The 21,599-nt window shown below is 38.6% G+C and overlaps 2 protein-coding genes across 3 annotated transcripts; one reads left to right on the forward strand and one right to left on the reverse strand.

Annotated features, from left to right (window-relative positions):
• Positions 1-6,485: 6,485 nt before the first annotated feature.
• On the forward strand, positions 6,486-10,639 carry fzd5 (frizzled class receptor 5). Of its 2 annotated transcripts, none has more exons than XM_077216213.1 (2): positions 6,486-7,040; positions 7,134-10,639. In XM_077216213.1, exon 2 carries the CDS (start codon positions 7,381-7,383, stop codon positions 9,157-9,159), a length of 1,779 nt encoding a protein of 592 aa, XP_077072328.1. In that variant the 5' UTR covers positions 6,486-7,040; positions 7,134-7,380; the 3' UTR covers positions 9,160-10,639. The 2 variants fall into 2 exon arrangements, with proteins under 2 accessions (XP_077072328.1, XP_077072329.1); XM_077216214.1 differs by having other exon boundaries at positions 6,515-6,728.
• A 367-nt stretch (positions 10,640-11,006) lies between these two features.
• ccnyl1 (cyclin Y-like 1) lies at positions 11,007-21,410 on the reverse strand. Its single transcript, XM_077216215.1, has 10 exons — positions 20,316-21,410; positions 15,578-15,652; positions 15,374-15,408; positions 15,171-15,271; positions 14,944-14,979; positions 14,788-14,839; positions 14,266-14,385; positions 13,134-13,300; positions 11,483-11,645; positions 11,007-11,367 (listed from the first exon to the last, which is right to left on the reverse strand). The coding sequence occupies exons 1-10, from the start codon at positions 20,467-20,469 to the stop codon at positions 11,251-11,253; spliced, it is 1,020 nt and encodes a 339-aa protein (XP_077072330.1). The 5' UTR covers positions 20,470-21,410; the 3' UTR covers positions 11,007-11,250.
• Positions 21,411-21,599: the final 189 nt, after the last annotated feature.

A 21,599-nucleotide genomic window follows, 5' to 3' on the forward strand; every position in this document is an offset into this window, starting at 1 on the left:
CAAAAGTATGCCAAAATGCCCACTTTGTTGAGTATCTTAAGTCTTGAATTAGTTTAATAAAGTCTTAAATGACCATAAAGAGTTGTGAGGACATTGGATGTGTGTCAGATCCACGTCATGTGCTTCTAATCTTAAAGTAACAGAAGCCTAATAAACCTGCTGCTGTGATATCTGTCAGTAATGTAAATCACTGTTTTGACGAAATAACTTTTGTAGCTTTAATAAGGATGAATCTATATTTAATTTATAATTCATGCAGTGAAGACTATCTATTCAATTCTATAAATTCACCTGTTAGGTCAAATATTTTAAATATGCTATCTTTATGCTTATATTGTTCGTACATTCATTTGGAGATTAACTGAAATTATTACAATATGAAAATATATTTAAACTTTAATGGGTGCGATTATTAAAAGATTATTCAACGTTGCATTTTCATTTGAATTTGGGGAAACCACTTATTGCATTGAGCTATTTCAATTATGTGTTCATTGCAAACATCTGAAAGTCTGTACGTTTTGCCAATAAATCTGATTTGCAATGGGGGTTCGATAATTTTGATTACAACTGTGTGTGATAAAAAACATGATCAAAACTGGCTGTAAAAAATAAATTGCATTGTTTATCCTTTTGATCTTTCATTAAAAAAATTGCCAAAAATCTAACATGTTTTTTTCTCCAAAATACGTTGGCTATAATTATTGGTACCCATAGAATTTTTTTACGAGTAAAATATCTCTGAAGTATATATTCCCATTAATGTTTACCTTTTTTAGTACACCAGGGTGACTAGGAACATGAAATTGTCCAGCCATAACTTCTTGTTTCACAGGAGTTTAAATATGAGGAAACACAAAGGCCAAATTCCCTTAATCATCCATCACAATGAGTAAAACCAAAGAATATAGTTCTGATGTGCATCAAAAGATTGTTGATCATCACAAAATAGAAAGTGGGTGTAAGAAAATAGCTAAATTGTCTTTCTTGCTGAATTGAAAATCCCCATTTTGACAATCAGGGCAATAATAAAGAAGTTCCAATCAACTAAAGATGTTACGAATCTGCCAGGATGAGGACATGATACTCTTCGAGGATCACAGATAGAGAATTGCAGAGATTACTTGAGTCTTGGGGTCATCAAACAACCCTTACATCACCACATGTTGTTTGGGAGGGTTTCAAGAAAAATCCTCCTCGCTTCTCCAAAAACAAACTCCAGCAAATTCAGTTGTCAGACGTGACTGGAACTTTAAACGGCACAGGGTTCTATCGGTCAGATGAAACTAAAAAAGAGCTTTTTGGCAGCAAACATGCTAGATGGGTTTGGTGCACACAAGGATAAAAAGTATCCCATGTGTACAATTTAATATACCGTTGGATCTTTAATATTGTGGGCTTAATTTTTTGGTGGAGGTCCTGGACTTCTTGTTCAGATACATGGCATCGTGGATTCTATCAAATATCAACAGATAAAAAATCAAGACCTGACGCCTTCTGCAAGAAATCTTATAATGGGCTGTGGTTGGATCTTCCATCAGGACAACGATCCAAAACAAACATCAAAATCAACACAAAAATTTGTTATGGAGCACAAAATGAAGCTTCTGCCATGACCGTCCCAGTTCCCTGACCTTATGAGTTGATGAACTGAAGAGGAGAAGCACCAACATGGATCTGGGAATCTGAAGGATCTGGAGAGATTTTGTATGAAGGAATGGCCTCTGTTGTTCTCCAAACTCATCAGGGATTATAGGAGAAAACTCAGAGCTGTTATCTTGTCAAAAGGAGATTGCAAAAAGTATTTAATAAAGGGTGCCAATAATTGTGGCCATTGTGTTTTGGAGAAAAACATTTATTTAAGGAAAGATCAAAAGGATAAACTATGCAGATTTATTTTTTACAGCCAGTTTTTCCTGTTCCATATATTCACTTTCATCACCTTACATGTGGGGGGAGAAAAAGGCTTGTTTAATTTAGTTTCGCAAACCTTTCCTGATTCTTGTCTGAGTGATGTCTCGGTTAAGCTAATGGCCGGCCACCCCAGACGCTTCCTCCTCTCCTTGGTTTACTTTTTCAACACTTCCCTCATGTTTTTTCCTCCTCCCCTGCTTTTTTTCTTCTCTTGAAAGAGAACAGTAATTTGTCCTGGCCTTAGAGAGCTCTAAAGCCTTTCTCTGACAGAGAATAATCCACGAGAATCCAACCACTGCCGATGGGCCGGAACATGCCAAGTCTTTCCTCCTTTGTGTGTGTTTTTGTGAGAATGTGCTTGTTCCCGAACTCTTAAAGCTGGTTTTCGAGCGTCGGCTTAAAATCGAGGCGTCCTGCTGATCCCAGACTCCATTACGGTCTTAATGTGTGACAGCTCAATGCTAAAGATGCCTTTAAGATGGGTGTTTTCACACATATCTGGACTTGTTGCGTCCTTTTTTTTTCTTTTTTTTTGGAACGGTGAAGATTTTTTCGTGTCAAGAGGATGTTTTTAGGGATATGCTGTGATATTTTTTCACACACAGAAGAATAGATGAATTATGCTGAAGTTGTACCTAAAAGAAATAGAAACAAACACGTTAGATACTGTGTTTATTAACTATCGAAGCAGAATTTTTGTCAAATCTTTTTTTAAATAAAAATAAAAATCGTAATGCATTAAATCATTCAAAAGAAAATAGCTTTTGTGGAATTTCCAATCCGTCTGGACAAGCTGAACAGCCTGTTCTTGTTTCACCCTCCTCACAGTTTGAGTCTCCTGCAGTATTTCCCTTCACAGCTAACATGAACTTGCTGAAGGGGTGGGAGCGTATATTTGGTAGTTGCACTATGCTTATGAGAATAGCTGTTATTTTAGCAGGGCCGTGTGAATGTGTGTGTGAGCTGTGTGTGTACGGTCTGACTCATTTGCCTGTGATTTGTATTGAGGAGTGGGCAAATTGAACCTGAGTGTTGGTCGTGCTTAATTGTCGTCGCCAATTAGTGCATTGTTGAAAGCCACAATGGCTCCACTGTAGCGAGGGGAACGCTCTCCTTTGTGCTTCTCCAGTGGCCCAAAGGCCAGTCAAGACTCATTTAGGACTCTGACAACAAGGGGCCAGAAATGCCATCAGAAAAAGACAACAAAAGGGCGGTTTAAGGAGAAAAAGACGACGGCAGAATGGAGGCAGGAGGGGTGGAGACAATAGTGACATGGGATGGAGCGCCAGGGTCCGGTTCTCGTGTAAAAGGGGTTAGAGAATGTCTTCTTCAACCCTCTGGTTTCCTAACGTCCACCTGCCGCTTAAACACACGGGACCACTGAGCAATAACACTCCTCGACATCAGGTGTGTTCTGCTTTGTCATGCTCATTTGTTTGGGATTCTTCTTATGCAAAGTGATGTTACACAAATGCTGCTCTTAAATTTTGATGTTTAGGAGGCAAGCTATAATTTATACTTGAATATGTTATAATTTTATGATATATAAATGCACAAAACAGTACATAGTGAGTTCATACAGGGGCCCAAAATTGTGTTTGTTTATAAAGTAAGAAAGGAATAATAAACACAATGATTTGTGGAAATCAAAAACAAGATATTTAAGGAATACCTGGATTAATAAATGATAAAATACATTTATTTTAAAGATTCAGCAAAGAAACACTCAGCCATGATTGAAATAACATAGAGAATGAATACGGGTCATTTTAGACCCATGTTGTGCATTAAAAGGGTAGTGACACAAAAACGATTTTTATTCGATAAAAGAAAGGAAAATTTAAAATAAGGATTTGTAATGATCTAAAACAAGTTAATTGAGGAATACCTGGAATATACTGAATGATGAAATTAATTTCATGCAAAGATATAGAAAATAAAAACTCAGTCGGTTCACTTTAGACCCATGTTGTGCATCAAAGGGTTAAAGCCACAAATGAAAATGTATGTCTTTGCATTTAATAAAATATCAAACCAAGTCCCATTTGTTTTAAAATAAACAAAGACATTTTTGTTTTTAGGTTTTATCCAAATATATAAAATACACTAGTTCAAAGATTTTTTGAAATGTTTTTACAATTTAAAATAACAGTTTTCTATTTGAATATGTATTAAAATGTAATTCATTCCTGTGATGGTAAAGCTGAATTATCAGCAGTGTTTCTCCAGTCTTTAGTGTCACATGATCCTTCAGAAATCATTCTGATATGCCGCTCAATAAACAGAAATTAATATTTGCTGTCACTTTTGATCAATTTAATGGATCCTTGCTGTAAAGGTATTAATTAAGAAGTATAAATAAATAAAATGATAGTGTGTGTAAATAACAATAATTAAATACATTTTGTAAAGTTTTTATTTTATTTTGACTGCTGCAGTTTTACATAAGTACTGTGTTACATAGTCCTGTTGTTATATTGACCAATTTTTAACATTGCGCTACCAATATATCTAACAAAAGCTATTTCAATTACATATCCTATCAGTGTACTTCTCCTAAATACAACAACAGCATCCCACATCATATAATCTTCTCGTGAAAGAGACAGAAAAGCAAATAAGGATGAGATTAGGATCAGTTTGGTAAGACTGTATCATGTTGTCATTTTATGAATTGTCCATCCACAGACATAAAGAGTCGGGTATCAGATAAAAGCATGTGCCCAAACACATGTTCAGGCATGTAAAGAAAGGGAAGCGGGAGTGGATAAGAGAAAAAAGAGGAAAACCCAACCACCATGGGATGTTTTCATGCCCAGGAGACATCATGAAACACAACAGACGGCTACTGAGCACCACACCTCATCACGCTTCAACATCACCTCTACAGCTCAACTAAAGTATATCCAAGATCGACTTATCTAGAGCATGAGCGAGACTGATTTTAATCAGGCTATATTTCCTCCCCATATCAGTATTCAACAGACTAGCTAAGTCCTTTAGATACAAGTAGGCTATGTATACTAGCAATTTCCCTTGCAAGGCCTAACTGTATTATGGACACAGTATACTGAAAGGAAGTCGGTTGGCGTTTGTGTGACTCCTTAAGGTGGGGTTTTGTAGTTAATGTGTGACAAAGTTCGTAGGTAACCTATGAAACAGGTGCACAAATGGCTGGCAAGATTGATTCGGTTGCCATAGCATTTAAGACACAATCAAACATCCCGAGCGTTACAAGGAAAACAATGTAATGGCCACGTCTGTCTCAATGATGGATTCCCTAAGCAAGTCTGTGGCATGTAGAGCTCTGTTTACTCTCGTCCTCTCAGACTTTCTGTGAGCTGATGTCATCTAAGTGTTAATGGAGCATTAGAAATACCTGACAGAGCAGGCGGATTGGTCACTTGCACTTTTAAACACACACGTATACTGGCACACACCCTGTGAGAACTTTGGACTTATAAAAAGCTATGAGATTACAGAATACTGAATCAACAATGAGAGAGAGAGAGAGAGAGAGAGAGAGAGAGAGAGAGAGAGAGAGAGAGAGAGAGAGAGAGAGAGAGAGAGAGAGAGAGAGAGAGAGAGAGAGAGAGAAGAAAGAGAGAAGAAAGAGAGAAGAAAGAGAGAGAGAGAGACATTTCAGATAATTTTTTTTAAACGTTCTTCTATCTAATGTTTATATTTTACTTCATTTTAATTACTGCACACAATTTTAATAATTTTCATATTTTTAAAGTTTGCAAATACAACACCAAGTGTGGCAAAATTGTCCAAATCATTCACAGGATCATGCAACCATAAGTCATAAAGATTTACAGATGTATGTTCAGTGCTTCACAAAACAATTCATAACATCACAAATGAACTCTGACCTAGAGATGCCATCATAGTGCACACTAGCTGTTCACAAGCAAGAGTATCAGTGTGGCAAGGTGCTCCTCTCTGTTGCTTTCTTTGTCTCGTTGAGGCGTGAGTGATTAAGCTTGCGTTAGGAGTCATTATCTGAGTGTTTGCACAGCTCCATCTGTCCTGAATGGGCCCAGAGGGTAAACACAAACGTAATACAGGATACACTTGCACAAGAGACTCAAGGCCTTTTCATAGTCAAACACACACACACACACACACACACACACACACACACACACACACACACACACACACACACACACACACACACACACACACACACACTCGCCAGTGCCATTCACTTCCCTCTAAATCTCCACTGACTAATTTAAACATCCTCATTACGGTTAGAGGAGTAACGTGTGGCATCTTCCTGGTATTTTTTGACTAACATGAATTTTCATCGTGTTGATCTGTTAAGCCATTGTTCGTATCTAGTATCACATTTTCTATTTAACAGAGGTTTTATACCATGTCTAATCAAGACATATAAACGGACAGACAGACAGGTACATAGATAGATAGATAGATAGATATATAGATAGATAGATAGACAGATAGATAGATGGGGCAGTTCTTTTCACATAGATGATTGTCTGTCAGTGGCCCCTGGTAAAAGGGGGCTGGGGCCTGAAAGTTGTGGGCGTGTCATCGCGGGTGGAGTATTTTCACTTCACTGAACCTCTACGGAGTGAGTAATTTCTGGCTCCGCAGCCAACAGAGGAAACACAAGCTCTGCCACACAGAAAAAAACACGATCTCAACAAATTAGTAAAAGAGTTTAGTGTGGAATTTATACATGTTAAAGTGCGTGAAAGGACTCCAGAGGACTGATGGGAAACACACTGAAGGAAATGGCAGGAAGCACCTGAAACCTGTTGCCCTGAGCACTAACGCCAAAGGTGATATTTTTATTATTAATATTATTCACCTTTATTATACTCTTAAAAAAGGATTTCATTTTTGGACGTCAGATTTATTTCCCCTGTATTCTTCTCGCTTTTTTGGCGTCTTTTCTGTTGTGAATCCGCTGGATTGCAATAGTCGGATGCATTCACCTGCCATGTGGAATTTAAAGCAGATAAGAAAGGAAACAGACACTTAAAATGTTACTTTGTTACAAAGTATCTGCGGGAAATGAACTTTCGACCTTAACACGGTTTACTCGGTGAATGATTGACCATTCAGTCCACGGTTGCGCGTGCTTTTCCACGGTATGTTCTGACGCTCAATTATATGTTTATGATTTTCTGTCAAATTATTAAGCTATTGTTTGATTAACTATAGTTGTTCTTTTACTCTTTCAGCCCGTGTTTAGAATCATGGTCTGTTTGAAATGCACTCACACAGTTGGAAGAAAGAGTGCTCGGGATCTGGAATGAAACTTCACTGTGATTTACAACCTTGTGGACTGTGGACATGCTGCTGGAGCAATTAAGGTTTCCTTTTGGGATTTCTTCTTTCCGAAATGCAACCATAAATTAAAAAAGGAAGGAAGGGGGGAAAACCTGAGCTGAGAAAATACTCAAGAATTGAAATTCATAGTTTTCCAGTATGAGAGAACCTGCAGATAAGCATCATTTCACCATGGAGACCTCTGGGATGCACCTGGTCGGATTTTGGCTTCACGTTCTGCTGCTGTTGCAACTGTCTCGGCACGGCAATGCTGCCTCTAAGGATATAGTGTGCGAGCCCATCACCGTACCGATGTGCAAAGGGATCGGATACAATCACACCTACATGCCCAACCAGTTCAATCATGACACCCAGGATGAAGTCGGCTTGGAAGTTCACCAGTTTTGGCCACTTGTCCGGATCCGTTGCTCCCCGGACTTGCTTTTCTTCCTGTGCAGTATGTACACCCCCATCTGTCTTCAGGACTACAAAAAACCCCTGCCGCCTTGCAGGTCTGTGTGTGAGAGAGCTAAACGGGGTTGCTCCCCTCTCATGATCCAGTATGGGTTTGAGTGGCCAGAGCGGATGAGCTGCGAACAGTTGCCCATGCTGGGTGACACCGATAGGCTTTGTATGGACAGGAACAGCAGTGAGACTACGACACTATCACCTCCTTTTCCCAAACCCACTCCCAAGGGAACACCACGACATAGAGCCACTGCAAAATCCGCTCCGCCTCAGAAGTGTGACCGGGATTGCCGTTGTCGAGACCCCCTGGTGCCCATCAAAAAAGAAGTGCATCCTCTCCATAACCGTGTGTATACTGGCTCTTTACCCAACTGTGCTTTGCCCTGCCACCAACCTTTCTTTTCCCCTGATGAGCATACCTTCACAACCTTCTGGATCGGACTGTGGTCGGTGCTGTGCTTTGTCTCGACGTTCACCACCGTGGCCACTTTCCTTATAGACATGGAGCGTTTCAAATATCCAGAGCGGCCGATTATCTTCCTTGCTGCTTGTTATCTGTTTGTGTCGCTGGGGTACATTGTGCGACTGCTCGCGGGCCATGAGCGAGTAGCTTGCGAGGGCTCCGGCGACCAACAGCATATCCTCTACGACACCACGGGTCCGGCCCTTTGCACGCTGGTTTTCCTGCTCATATACTTCTTTGGAATGGCCAGCTCCATCTGGTGGGTGGTGCTTTCCTTCACCTGGTTCCTGGCGGCAGGGATGAAATGGGGGAACGAGGCCATCGCGGGATACTCTCAGTACTTCCACCTGGCTGCTTGGCTCGTTCCTAGCGTCAAGTCCATCGCTGTCTTAGCTTTGAGTTCGGTGGATGGGGACCCTGTGGCTGGGATCTGTTACGTCGGCAACCAGAGCTTGGAGAGCCTACGTGGCTTCGTATTGGCGCCTTTGGTCGTCTACCTCTTCACCGGCTCCCTCTTCCTGCTGGCTGGCTTTGTTTCCCTCTTCCGGATCCGTAGTGTCATTAAACAGGGCGGCACCAAGACAGACAAGCTAGAGAAGTTAATGATCCGGATTGGGCTCTTCACCGTCCTGTACACGGTGCCCGCAACTATTGTGGTAGCATGCTTGGTGTACGAGCAACATTACAGGCCAGGTTGGGAGCGGGCACTGGCCTGTTCTTGCCCGTCAGAGCGCCAGCGGCTCGGCATGGGCCCGGATTATGCCGTCTTCATGTTGAAGTACTTCATGTGTCTTGTTGTAGGCATTACCTCAGGTGTTTGGATCTGGTCAGGGAAGACTCTGGAGTCTTGGAGGCGCTTTGTGGCACGGTACATGCCCTGTAGGACCCGGAAGGCACCTGTATTAGGGTCGTCCATGTACAGCGAGGCCAGTACCGCTCTCACAGCCCGAGCTGGAACGGCACCCACTGGGACCTATCACAAATCAGCACCCTCCTCACATGTCTGAACATTGGCCAGTAAAACATGTTCCTTTATAAACCCTACAACAGGGACGCCGGTCATGACTCTAAATGAGCAGGTGTCTATTCGACCTTCCAGCAACATCACCAGATTTGATGGACAGCATGAATACATTATGAAGGATTTTTACAGACTATTGATTTTGTTGTAGTCGAGCTCTTTTCATTCAATGGTCTAATTTGAAAAGCAATGAACTTGTTGATACTTTGTGAGGAAAAGATAATTTGTCAACTTTTAATTGTCACAAGGATCTTAGTTGTTGTCTGTGACTTTTAGATCATGAATAATGGGAAAAAAAGATTGAGAAGGTTAGTACTTCATATGAGTCAAGACAAATGGATGAGTTTCTGAAAATATTTAATTTATTTGTGTATTCTTGTAAATATGCTATTCAAGAACATTGTGATATCTCAGCTAACTGCCGCTCTGTTGTGTTTGTGACTTTATCAGCATTTTACAGGACGTGGGTATGTTCTGTTCCATCATTTTAAATACCATCTCTAGTTTTCTAAATTACCAATGTGTTTTAAGGTAGGACGTGAATAGAAGCTTTTTTGTGCTCTCTGTAAGCAACAACACTGTTCCAGCTTATACTGTGCAAGCAGAGAAAAATGCAAGTATAGTGAAGCAGCAATTCATTTCATGTTCACTGTATATTTTTCAGGGTCCCTCAACAGCCCCTTAGCAGGTTGTATTTCAAAGATTATCAACCTATTTTTCCACTGATAATAGATTGTTGGTTAGCATCAATTGGAGAGTGTTAAATGATAGGATGTGTATGTATCATCTATAGACCTGTGTGGAAAGTCTGTAGCTCTGTAATGTGAGCTTGACTTCCCTCTTGTGGTCAAAGGTTCAGATGTTAACCAGCAGCCCTACTAGGTTCGCTGAATAGAACTTCAGAAAAAGGCCAAATATTTACTGGTTTCAAAACTATGTGGAACATAATTTCTTTTGGTCTGTTTAAATCAATTATTTATTTACATCAGTTTCCTTGTCAAACCTCATGATCCTTTGGTAATTTTGTTTGTCATTTTGAGCTTATGTGTTTTGAACCAGAAAACCAGTGTCGGGTATGCACTTTTTAGCAGGAAGTATCTGTAAACCTGTGTTGGTTTTGTAGATCTGTGTGAAATCTTTCAGTGGAGCATTGTGTAAATGGCTTCTGTTGTCCAAGCTGTTGTAGAAATACTTTCCTGTGTAGTCTTCAAAAATGCCTCACAATTTCGCTGCATGTCTGGTTGAGTGTACATACTCGTTCAGCTCTATTCATATGTAAATCTTATAGAAGACGTCCTTTTAAAGAGTCCAGACTGCAACTTTGTACATATGTTTTGTAAAAGATATGAAATTCAGTGCTACAATTTTAAAGAGATTCTTAGATATTTATGAAAAGTGTCTTTTACATGTTTCTTTTGTTTCTCTTATTGTTAGAGAATAAAAGCGAGGAGCAATTTGTGAACCTACATGTCAAATGTTTGGTCAATCATTTATTGTGCTTTTTATTTTTACCGCTGTTTAAAAAAAAAAAAATCCTGTTGATTAAAACAAATCCTACTGGGCATGTTTACCTTGATGCTTTGTTAGTAGAGCGCTATAAATATCAGTCCCTTTTTTACAGGCACTAAAAACCTACACTTTATTAATATTTATATATAATGTTATTTTTTTTGTTTTACATAGTTTAAAACAAAATCTAACATGATGTTAATTAGCACTTATTTAGAGAGAAAGAACTGTATGTGGATAATTTTTCTAGTGTAATGCAACAAAACCTCTTAAACCAACCTTTTAAGAGTGACCTTGTAAATCATTCTTCAAAATTCAGACGTGTTACATGATTAGTGTTTATTTAAAATACTCCATCTGCAAATTATTTCAATTAAAAACTGACAGTTCACAGCTAGTAGCCTACATAGTAAGCAAAAAACAAAACAAAAAACCCTCATTCAGTCTGTTTTTGTCTCCATGTTGTTCTGCATTGGTTGTGTAAGGTGTAGGATCTTTCGACTGGCATAAAATCGCCTGTGCAGAGAACGAGTTGTCCATCGAGTGCCGTCTGTTCCGAGCAAAAGCTCTAAGAAAGAACGGCGTTGGATCTGCGGATGCCCACTAGGTTGTCTGCGCTAAATGATCTCCTCATGGCCACTCTGCTCAGCTCCTTGTACTTATCCTCACATAGTCTTGAGATTGCCTTTGAAATAAAAAAAGTTAAATGAGAACTTTAGTAGTTAAATTGACCCATTAGAAAAAGATGCATGACTTCACGTCCAAAAAACAAAAATCGGTCACATTGTTTAGTTCCTCACCTCTAGTTTCTGCGCTCGTTCGTTGCTCAGTGGCTCCAAAGGAAAGCTCAGGTTGTTGTCGTCTGCTAAAGAGCGCAGGTCAAAGTAATACTTGGCATAAACGCTGGCCGGTACGTTAATGTTAAACTGCAGCAGCTCCAGAAAATGTCTTTCCATCTCGTTCCTGAAAACATTGATTATTACATTAAATTAGTCAAGAATGAGTCTTTTTTTAGTTAAAATCAATGTAAATAAAACAAACATATTAGAAAAAAAGCAACATGACAACTAATATACAATCCATTATTTTGCACATCAAGCATTGACAATGTGACATACTTAACTGTTTGCTACATCCAAAACTACTTTTAATAGCATTTGCAATTTTTATACACTATCGTTCAGAAGTTTGGGAACATTTGAAAATGTTTTTGAAAGAAGTCTCTAACGCTTACTAAGGCTGCATTTATTTGATCATAAATACAGTAAACCAGCAATATTATGAAAAATTACAAATTTAAAATAATTTTCTACTTCAATATTTGTATTCCTGTGATGGCAAAGCTGAATTTTCATTATTCCAGTCTTCAGTGTCACATGATCCTTCAGAAATAATTTGAATATGCTGATTTGGTGTTTTAGAAAGATTTTCATTTTTTTGAAATCAGTGTTTTAACAGTTTTGCTGCTTGATATTTTTGTGAAAACTGATTTTTTTTCTAGGATTCTTTGAATAGAACCTTCAAAAGAACAGCATTTATGTATCTTTACGGTCACTTATAATCCATTTAATAAAGTAGATGTATCACATTTTTTTTTAAAGTATTTGTTTTGAAAAAAAATTATACATCTAGTTAGTAATCTCATTAAATGAGAAAGAATACACTGAATAATTGTCCTTATAAAAATTTTACAATTTAATTTGGGCTCTTGAAGTGACCTGCACAAAAGCCATGAAATAAAAAGATAAATTCACCAAACAAATGTCATGCTATTTGTTAACTATTATAATAGTAGTATTATAAACAATAAACATCTTTTACACAATCCATCACAGGTACGGAGACTACCATCGTGGAGACAGTGACCCGAATGTTTTGGGAAGAGCAGACATTAGGTTGAGGTTGGTATGGGTGGTGTTGGGAAAGGGGGGAGGGGGGAGGTTCGGTCGCTAAGGGCAACAAATGGAGTGGGCGAGAGCCTGGGCCATTGTAGAGGAGTCTAAGAGCACTTGAAGCCCGCCAGCCCAGAGGCTCACAAAGACTGCTTCAATGAAAGGGATGAAAATAGAGCGAAGGGGCAGAGAGGAGAGAAGAAGGACATGGCCTTTAACATACACAATCAGGTAGAACAGCACAAAAACAGACACGTATACACACACAAACCCTGTCTGTGTCATTTATATGGATAGAGACATGAGAACAAAAAAACAACAACAAGGTTTTGAAGTGTGTTGCTTCATTTTTTTTGTTGAAAATCTTGTTTCAAGGGATATGGGAAGTTGTGGGGTATGTGGGAGTTGTAGACTGGAATGAGTGCAGCACGTGTTAGATTTTGGATGGTGCATTGATGCATCACATCAGGACGTTTTGTTCTATTTATTTATACACGGATGGTTCAAATGAGCTGTAGCATTTCAGCAGAACGGACAGTGATTACATTATCTCACTCACATATCCTCAACAGTGATGTCTTTGAGGATCTGACAGTAGTCAACGTTCCACACGGCCTGATCGTCCCAGACTTTCGAGGCCAGCAGGATGGCTCCCAGAACAATCCTCTTCCAGTTACATGGGCAAATGTCCAGCTCGGCATACGTCAACAGCCTCTCCAAATATACCTGCAGCAAAGACAGTGGAGAAGTATGTTGTCAGAAGACGCTGTATACCAAGGCAACTAGCAAGAAAGCATACATATTAGTGTAACAGATTAGAAATAAAATATAATCTGTATTAATGTTAATTTCTAAATACAGTACAAAGAAAGTAAAAAAAAAAAAAAAAGTCAGTCACATGATCCTTCAGAAATCATTCTAATATGCTGATTTGGTGTTTAAGAAACGTCATATCATCAATGTTGAAAACAGTTGTGCTGCTTATTATTTATCAAAGAATCTTGGGAAAAAATATCACACTTCTCACAAAAATATTAAGTTCAAATGAACAGCATTTATTTGAAAAATACAAATTGTTATACTATTATAAATGTCTTAACGGTCACTTTTGATCCATTTTTTGTGCCCTTGCAGAATACAAATATGAATTTAAAAAAAATCTTACTAACCTCAAACACTTGAAGATAGTGTATACTAATAAATTATTTTATATTGAATAAATCAACATTAGTTCATGCATTATAAATTAATCTGCATGAACAAAAGTATATTTATAAAATAGCATTACCCAGATTAATAAATGCTATAAAAATGTATTGTTTTTTCATGATTTAACTAACAACTGAACCTTATTGTACAATGTTTTAATCAAAATATTAGTTTGTAAATAATCAGAATTGATTTATCACATTAACTAGTCATGAAATAGGAGAGCAGTGCATAACATGATTTACTTGAAGGTAAAAGAAAGAAGTTGGAATTGTGGAAAAGTACAGGTTAAACAAGCAAATGATGATTCATTCTCTGGTGCTCTACTGTCCTCTAGTGGACCGTCAGGAAAATGTGCCTAAACATCTCTGTCAAAAATCAAAGCCTCTTATTTTTTCCGCATTGTACCTTTATTGTAATTTATTCTACTATATTTTTTCTCAGTGTATTGTTGAAAGTGGAGCATACTTCTATTCTCTTACCAGAGTGACGATTGCACACTCGGCCGTGAGCTGTGCTGCGCTGAACAGTGTCCGGACGAATCGATAGATGAGCTTGTGTTCGGGGTCTGTGCGGGAGTAATCGTCAGGAACCTGCTCCCTCTGCCAAAAGTAGCGTTTATATACATAACATGCTAATGTTCACTATTTCTAGTTCAACTTCAAGCTCAAATGCCAGCATGATGCCAAAGAGACCTTCCGCTATAACAAAGAGTCCCTATCATTGTTCAAAGTACAAAAACACTTCTTACAGTGCTACAAATAACTGACTGTTCAGAAAAGCATTTCCGAAATCCAGCGGGATTTTAAACCACATATGAATCAGATAAAATGTACAAATCGGATTGCATTAAATGTTTTGCTGCTCAGACTTAACAGCTAAATGGATTTGATGCACACAAAAATAGATATTGCAGCCGGTCTGAACAAAACCAAATAGTGACTGTAAAATGTGAAATTGTCCATCAGCTGCTGATGAAACAAGATAAATAAGGGTTAACTTACAGATAAGGGGTGCATTTTTTCATCAAAGATGTCCAATGACCTATTGGAGTCCCTAAAATGTATTATCACAGAACACATTTAAAATTTTTATGAAATACCTCATCAAATGTATAGTTCAAATTATTTGCTCGTGGCAAAGTACACAACCAAACCTACCTGTTTTTAATGTGATAATATATTGCTAATGTGACACTGGAAACAGAGAACAGAAATGTGTCAGCATACAAACCAAGACAAAATAACAACCAACAGTACCTTTTCATTTTGCTTATTATTTTGCACATGCATTCATTTGTATGTACTCATCATGTAACTCAATGTGTATATTTTACTATAAACAATACTGTAGAAATGTTGCAATAATACAGTGAACCTTCACTGACCATTTGATTGTGCTTTTCAGGTTGGGTTGACTAACGGTACTGTCATCAATGAATATTGTAGAGCAAGAACTGTACTTCTTTGAAAGCAGACCAGGTGAGACCTTTGGAAAGGACCAACATTTATTACGCTTGCAGCAAGACATTCCAACTGTATAAGCAAGCACAGCCACAAAACAGACTCACTCAATAGCATATTCACTCACGTGGTTTATGTGATTGCTTTTCCTCCTATCCCGTACTGAAAAAGAGAAAACCAAGGGTTTTTTGTTAAACATTTATTCAACAAATATTGACTGGCCCACAGTGGCCATTTATGGGCCAGGACTCAGGACACTTAGTTAATATGCAGCTGCTGACTAGGTAGTAAAATGAAATTATTAACTCATTAGATTTGTTAAATCACTCACCATCCGTCTGTGACTTGCTAAGGAAGATCGTGCTGGCACGGGCATGATCTGAGGGGTTGGACTCTAAAGCCAAATCTAAAAGAAAGATTAATCAATCAATCAATTGATAACATATAGGCATAATTACAAACAATAGGAAAATTACCTTAAAGAATGGGTGGTATGTACTTAAATATCAATGAAATATAACACTTCTATAATTCCACACATATATATTTGGGATGATTTGATTTTCTAATATTTTTGAAAAAAGTAGCCTCTCGCGTATCTTACGAAATATCATTACTATTTAATTAAAAAAACACTTTTCTATTTTTATGCATTTTAAAATGTAATTTATTCCACTGGTGGCAAAGCTGAATTACCCCAGTCTTCAGTGTCACATGATCCTTCAGAAATCATTCTAATATGCTGATTTGCTGCTCAAGATACATTTCTTATTATAATTCTTGAAAAAAGTATCATGATTTTTGTTGTTGTTGATGAATATAAAGTAAAAAGAACAGCATTTGATGTAGAAATCTTTTGTAAATGTATAAACCTCTTTACGGTCACCTTTATGTATCCTTGCGGAATAAAATTACTAATTTCTTAATAAAAAAAAAAACTTGCCTGTATTTGCAGTACAGTATAATATTTACAATTGCCTTGTTTTTGACAGATATAATGAGCGCGGGTAATTTTTTTTCTTAAGAAAGAGAACAAGAAAAGCACTTGTGGCAGTGGTGATCAGTCAGAATAAATATTCATCTTCAACCCCCCCCCCACAACACTAATAAAGGTGGTGTGTCGTCCTATTCGGGACGCTTAAACTGACTGGCAGGAACATGCCGCTACCCACTCTTGCCACAGGAGCGAGAGGAGTGGTGGGCACAATGAGCTTATTGTATGGGCATTGCAATACAACGCTAGCTTACACCCATAGCTCCGCCCACAACACCATGCACCGCAGGAGCCGTGCCAGTCAGATACGTTACAATAACAGGATATTATACTATATCGGGAGGGTGTTTATGTTTGTCTATATCTGTAAAAAAAACGTTCTACCCAAAGTGCAGCTTAGAATTGCTAGAATGCTAGAATTGAGGATTTTTCCCAGGCCACTTCTTGAAAAGTTGTCTCTACCAGCCAATGAAAATACATTCTTTCTGGAACTCAGTGGCAACAGACAGATTTGTGCCAGTGCTTCTAAGTTTTACCGTAAACACACTCCAAGGAGATGTTTGGACAGCTGCAACCATGTCATGGGAGCTAACAAAACTGGCAGGAGGTGTGCAGCGCAGGTGCAGGGCAAAAGGATTCTTGAGAGTTCTGGGTACCCAGTTTTAGACGACTTTACAGTCTACAGCCCGAAATGTTCTTTAACAAGTAAGTGAAAGCAAACAGAATTTTGAGTCTCAATGGATCAAATGTCAAATCATACTGCATGTAGCATTGTCAGCAGTACCACAAGGGGCACTCTGCCTGCAAGTGGGTTTTAGTGTAAACTTTTCTCTTGCAGGTCAACTATGAAGCAACAGTCTGAGAAAAAAAAGTTTATAGCAAGCTTCAAGAATAACAACATATATATTTAAAAAGGTAACTATCAAAATGTCACTTAAAGATCCTATTCCCGCTTCAGTTCACCTTCATGTTAAATTATGATCACTGCATAGCGTTTCCAGGGGCTACATTCAGGTACATCCAAACACGTACTCTAGAAAATGAAAACCTCAGAGCCTGGCAGCACCAGCCTTGACATCTTTCTTCAACACCAATAAATCACAGCCATTTCATATCGGAGAGTATAAATGTCATGGCAAAGTAAAAATGCCAAGTCCAGTTCAGTTGGGAAAATCTGAAGACTTATTTCTCAACTAAACTCTTGTTGGAGCTGAGGCACAGAATCCTTCCCTGAGAGATCGATGGACATGGGTGAGAGAGAACGCTGACCCTCAAGGGAGGTGCAGCTTTAGTTAACACCTAAGGGCGGCAAACTAGAGCCAATTATCTGTTCGTCAACTCAGTTTTAAAATGCAAAACTAACGTCACACTGCAGGAGAATACAAAAGCGATCTTTCTTGGTGGAGCACAAACACTCCTTAACTGTGGTAAAAGCCCTGTAAGGAACTTCCATGAATTATTGCTTTAAAGGACTAGTTCAACAAAAACAGAAAATTCTGTGATAATTACTTACTCTCATGTTACTCCAAACCTGTTTAACTTCTGTGGAAAAAAAGACGGAGACCAGTCAATCTCTTCCACGCAATTACAATGACTAGAGCTCAAAAGACTGATTCATTGACGACTCAAGCATTGCTTCTATCAAGAACTCTGATAAACATGTCAAGTAAATAATGACTTTTAGCTATTTGAAAGGGAATAGACCACTTTTTTGTCATTTTGTAACGTGACAGACCCACTTTTCAATTTTGTTATTGGAAATGATAACTGTATACATAATGTATGTTTTTCGTTCTGCAGAACAAAGAAATGCATACAGGTTTGGAACGACATGCGGGTGAGTAAATTAATGAGTATTACTATTTTTGATGATCTATCAATTTAACATTGTTGTTTAAAGTATGGGGTCTGTATTTTTTTTAATGTTGTCAATGCTCACCAACTTTTATTTGGTTTATTTGATCAAAAATAAAGTAATATTGTGGAATATTATTACAATTTAAAATAACTGTTTTCTGTTTTAGCATCAAAGAACATTTCTTATTATCATCATCAATGTTGTACAAAAACAGTTGTACTGCTTAATATTTTTGTGGAAACTGTGACAGATTTTTACAGGATTATTTGATGCATAAAGTAAAAAATAAAAAAAACAAAAAAACAGTATTTATTTGAAATATGTATTTTTTTGTGACTATGTAAATGTCTTAACTGTCACATTTGATGAATTTAATGCAGTGAACTCAACCTGCTTGGAAGTTTCCAGTAATCCTGAAAACCCTGATTAACTGGATCGGGTGTGTTTAATTAGGGTTGGAGCTAAACTCTGCAGGGTTGTGGCCCACCAGGAACTGAGTTTGAGACAACTGATTTAATGCATCATTGCTGAATACAAGTATTCATTTTTTTTTTTAAATCCCACCAACCCCAAACTTTTGAACAATTCTGTATGTGCTAAACAACTGAGATTAATTCATTCCACAGGTCTCTATAGCTCATGTACTCAACTGACACTCCCATTCCCCCACCACCAAAGTCAAAAATAAGCCCTGGGGGTAGGGCAGCCGTCCTCACTGAGGGGAGGAACACGGCTGTAGTGTGGCGCGTGTACAAACAAGGGCTATGTGACCTCACAGGCAGATTTTGTTAATTAAAAAAGAGAATTCACGACTTTGATAAATACATTTCAGTGCTGTCACTACAATAGAAATAAATCACAAATAATATACTTTAATGAAGATATTATCAGCGCTCGTCTTTCTTGCACTTCTCTTCTGGTTTGGTGGTTATTAAAGGCTATGTAAGGACTACTAACGGGTAAATAAGATTAAAAAAGATGGGGAAACACTGGCATAAGACACCAGAGAGAGGTGATTCTCTTCATGAAAATGGTGAGACCGTTTAATACAGGAAAACTAAGTTTGTCCAAACTCAACCTTGAAGCCCCAAAGGGAACAAAATGTGCCTCATTCAGATTCCCAATGAGAGAGAGAGAGATAGATAAGGAGAGAATGCAGCTGTCCCAAAGATCTACATCATTGGGATGCCAGGAATACTAAGCATTTTTGATCGTCTGCCAGTTATACTTAGAATGGTTTTTATTCACATCTTCAACAGAATTCTAAATTAACCATGACCTGGAATGTCTCAATCATGAAGTATTAACCACAGCCAAAGTAGTGGAGTTTACACTGCTGTCATACGTGCTTTGAAACAAAGATGAAGACATGTTGTTCTAAATACAGCACTAGACATTAAGTTGTGTGTGTGTGTCTATATACATCTCCCCTGAGGGTCAAATAGCTCAGGCTAATCTAAATAAACAGCAGTAAAGACTGCAAACAGCCCCAAAAGGCTTCACACACGTATCCTACATACTAACAGACATCCTTCTAAAAATCTCCATAAACCTCTTTTCTTTCAGTAACAATAGCTGATTTTTAAGTTTCCAACCGTAATTTTGACAAAACATCATAGGCCGTCCATTTTCAGAGCAAACTATCCAACACAGCACTTAAAGTGTTGAGCTGTTAGGAGAAATCCGACCCGTGAGATGAAGAGGTCAAGGCATCGGATCTCAGTCCAATTCTTCAAGGCACTGTGACACACGAATGTGGAAACACAATAACAGAAGAATAGAACAGAATAGAATAGTTTTGCATAGAATAAAATTTTGTTTTGAGGTGACAGTGACATGGATGATTCTAAAATCTGGTCCTGGAGAACCTCGAAAGTGCACATTCTGGATGTGCCCTTATTGGACACATCCAGTTCAGACCTGGAAACCTCTTATAATAATAATATAATATAAACCAGGTTAGATAAAGAGACATCCAAAGAGTGCCATTGTCTGGCTCAATGTTGCTCAGATTTGCTAGTGGGGATCCAGCATCCAGCAAAGTTAATTTCCAACCCTGTTCAATCACACCTGTCTGTAATTATCAAGTAAACATTAAGACATTGATGAGAAAGTTCAGGTGTGTTTGGGCAGGGTTGATCTTCACTAGCAGGAGGACTGAGGAACTGTGGTCTAGAGAGATCTTTTATCAGTGAACTACAACACATACTAACTTACCATCAGGCACCTCTCGATCACTGATGTGCTGCAGGTATGGACCGGTGTCATCGCTCAGGTCTGTGTTGATCTGATAGTCCTCAAGACGCTCCACCTGCCGGGGTAGTTTGGGGCTCCCACTGGGAGACACGCAGCAGGACACTGTGTTCCCCATGACACACACAAGCACGTCCTCTACCTGCTCAGGTGTATTGGTCTATGACAAACACCTTTGAAAATCACACCGGAGCTGCTTCTGATGTGAATCAATGAATGAGCTCAAGCTAAATGAAGGTACATGAAGAGCTGAAATGGACACAGAGTCAGCATTACAGTCTTGCTGCTTCAGAATCAAGAGGTATTTTACTATCTGTGCCAGTCATATAACGGGACTCCATGCATTTAACGTTAGACACCGTGCCACTAAAGACCTTTAGAACCCGAGTAATCAATACAACCGGATATAAGACACGTGACTGAAAACAGATCACTAGAAAATAGCTGTCTAGGATTATTGAATACGGATTTATTCCTTTAAATTAGCCGTACATGCTAACGGCTAATATTGATTCATTGTCAATAGGCGAGTTATTAGCCTCCGGGCTAACTGAGATAAACAATCCCTTTAACGCTGATTTAAATGTCCGAATGAGTTCTAAATCAAGCCGGTTCGGCGGTTCGAATCGGGAACAGATGAAATAGCCCCTAAATAACAGGCTTCCAAGCATTTATCCGTCGTTTATAGGGCAGATCTGTGTGCTGGCTGAAACTCTGAATCCAATAATCACTTAAATCCTCAGGCCTTCGGCCCTTAGCGAGAGAAAATTAGGCTTTGAGAGCAGCGGAAATAAAGTCCTGCCCATTTATATGCGCCCAATTCAAGCGCCGGGTTTGTTTTGAGTTATTAGAATTTGACCACCGAGTCTCGTCTGAGAGTCCCCCCGTTATCGCCTCCTCCTCGCCGGCCAGTGCAGCAGCAGCAGCGATCCGCTCCCCGCCACCACCGCCATCTGCTTCGAGTGACGCAGGAAAGGACCCGCCCCGTTTCGACATTCCATCAATTGCGATTGGATGAGTTATCAAAACAACTATATATTTGTTAGAGGATTGGTGATTAAAATTGTCAATCTACGCCGTCAAGCTAGAGATTTAAACCCCGCCCATTTACACACCTCTTTGTGAATGGAATGAAATGGAATTCTAGCGTACTGCACACTGTACTGTAGGATGCCTGCTATTCTTTTGAACATGTGAAATATTATAGACTATGTAGTGATAAACATTTCAAACAGCAGTATGCATGTT

This window comes from Siphateles boraxobius, unplaced genomic scaffold (assembly GCF_051911475.1).
Source record: "Siphateles boraxobius isolate OS27281-9 unplaced genomic scaffold, OSU_SipBor_1 7, whole genome shotgun sequence".
NCBI classification, from domain to species: Eukaryota; Metazoa; Chordata; class Actinopteri; order Cypriniformes; family Leuciscidae; genus Siphateles; species Siphateles boraxobius.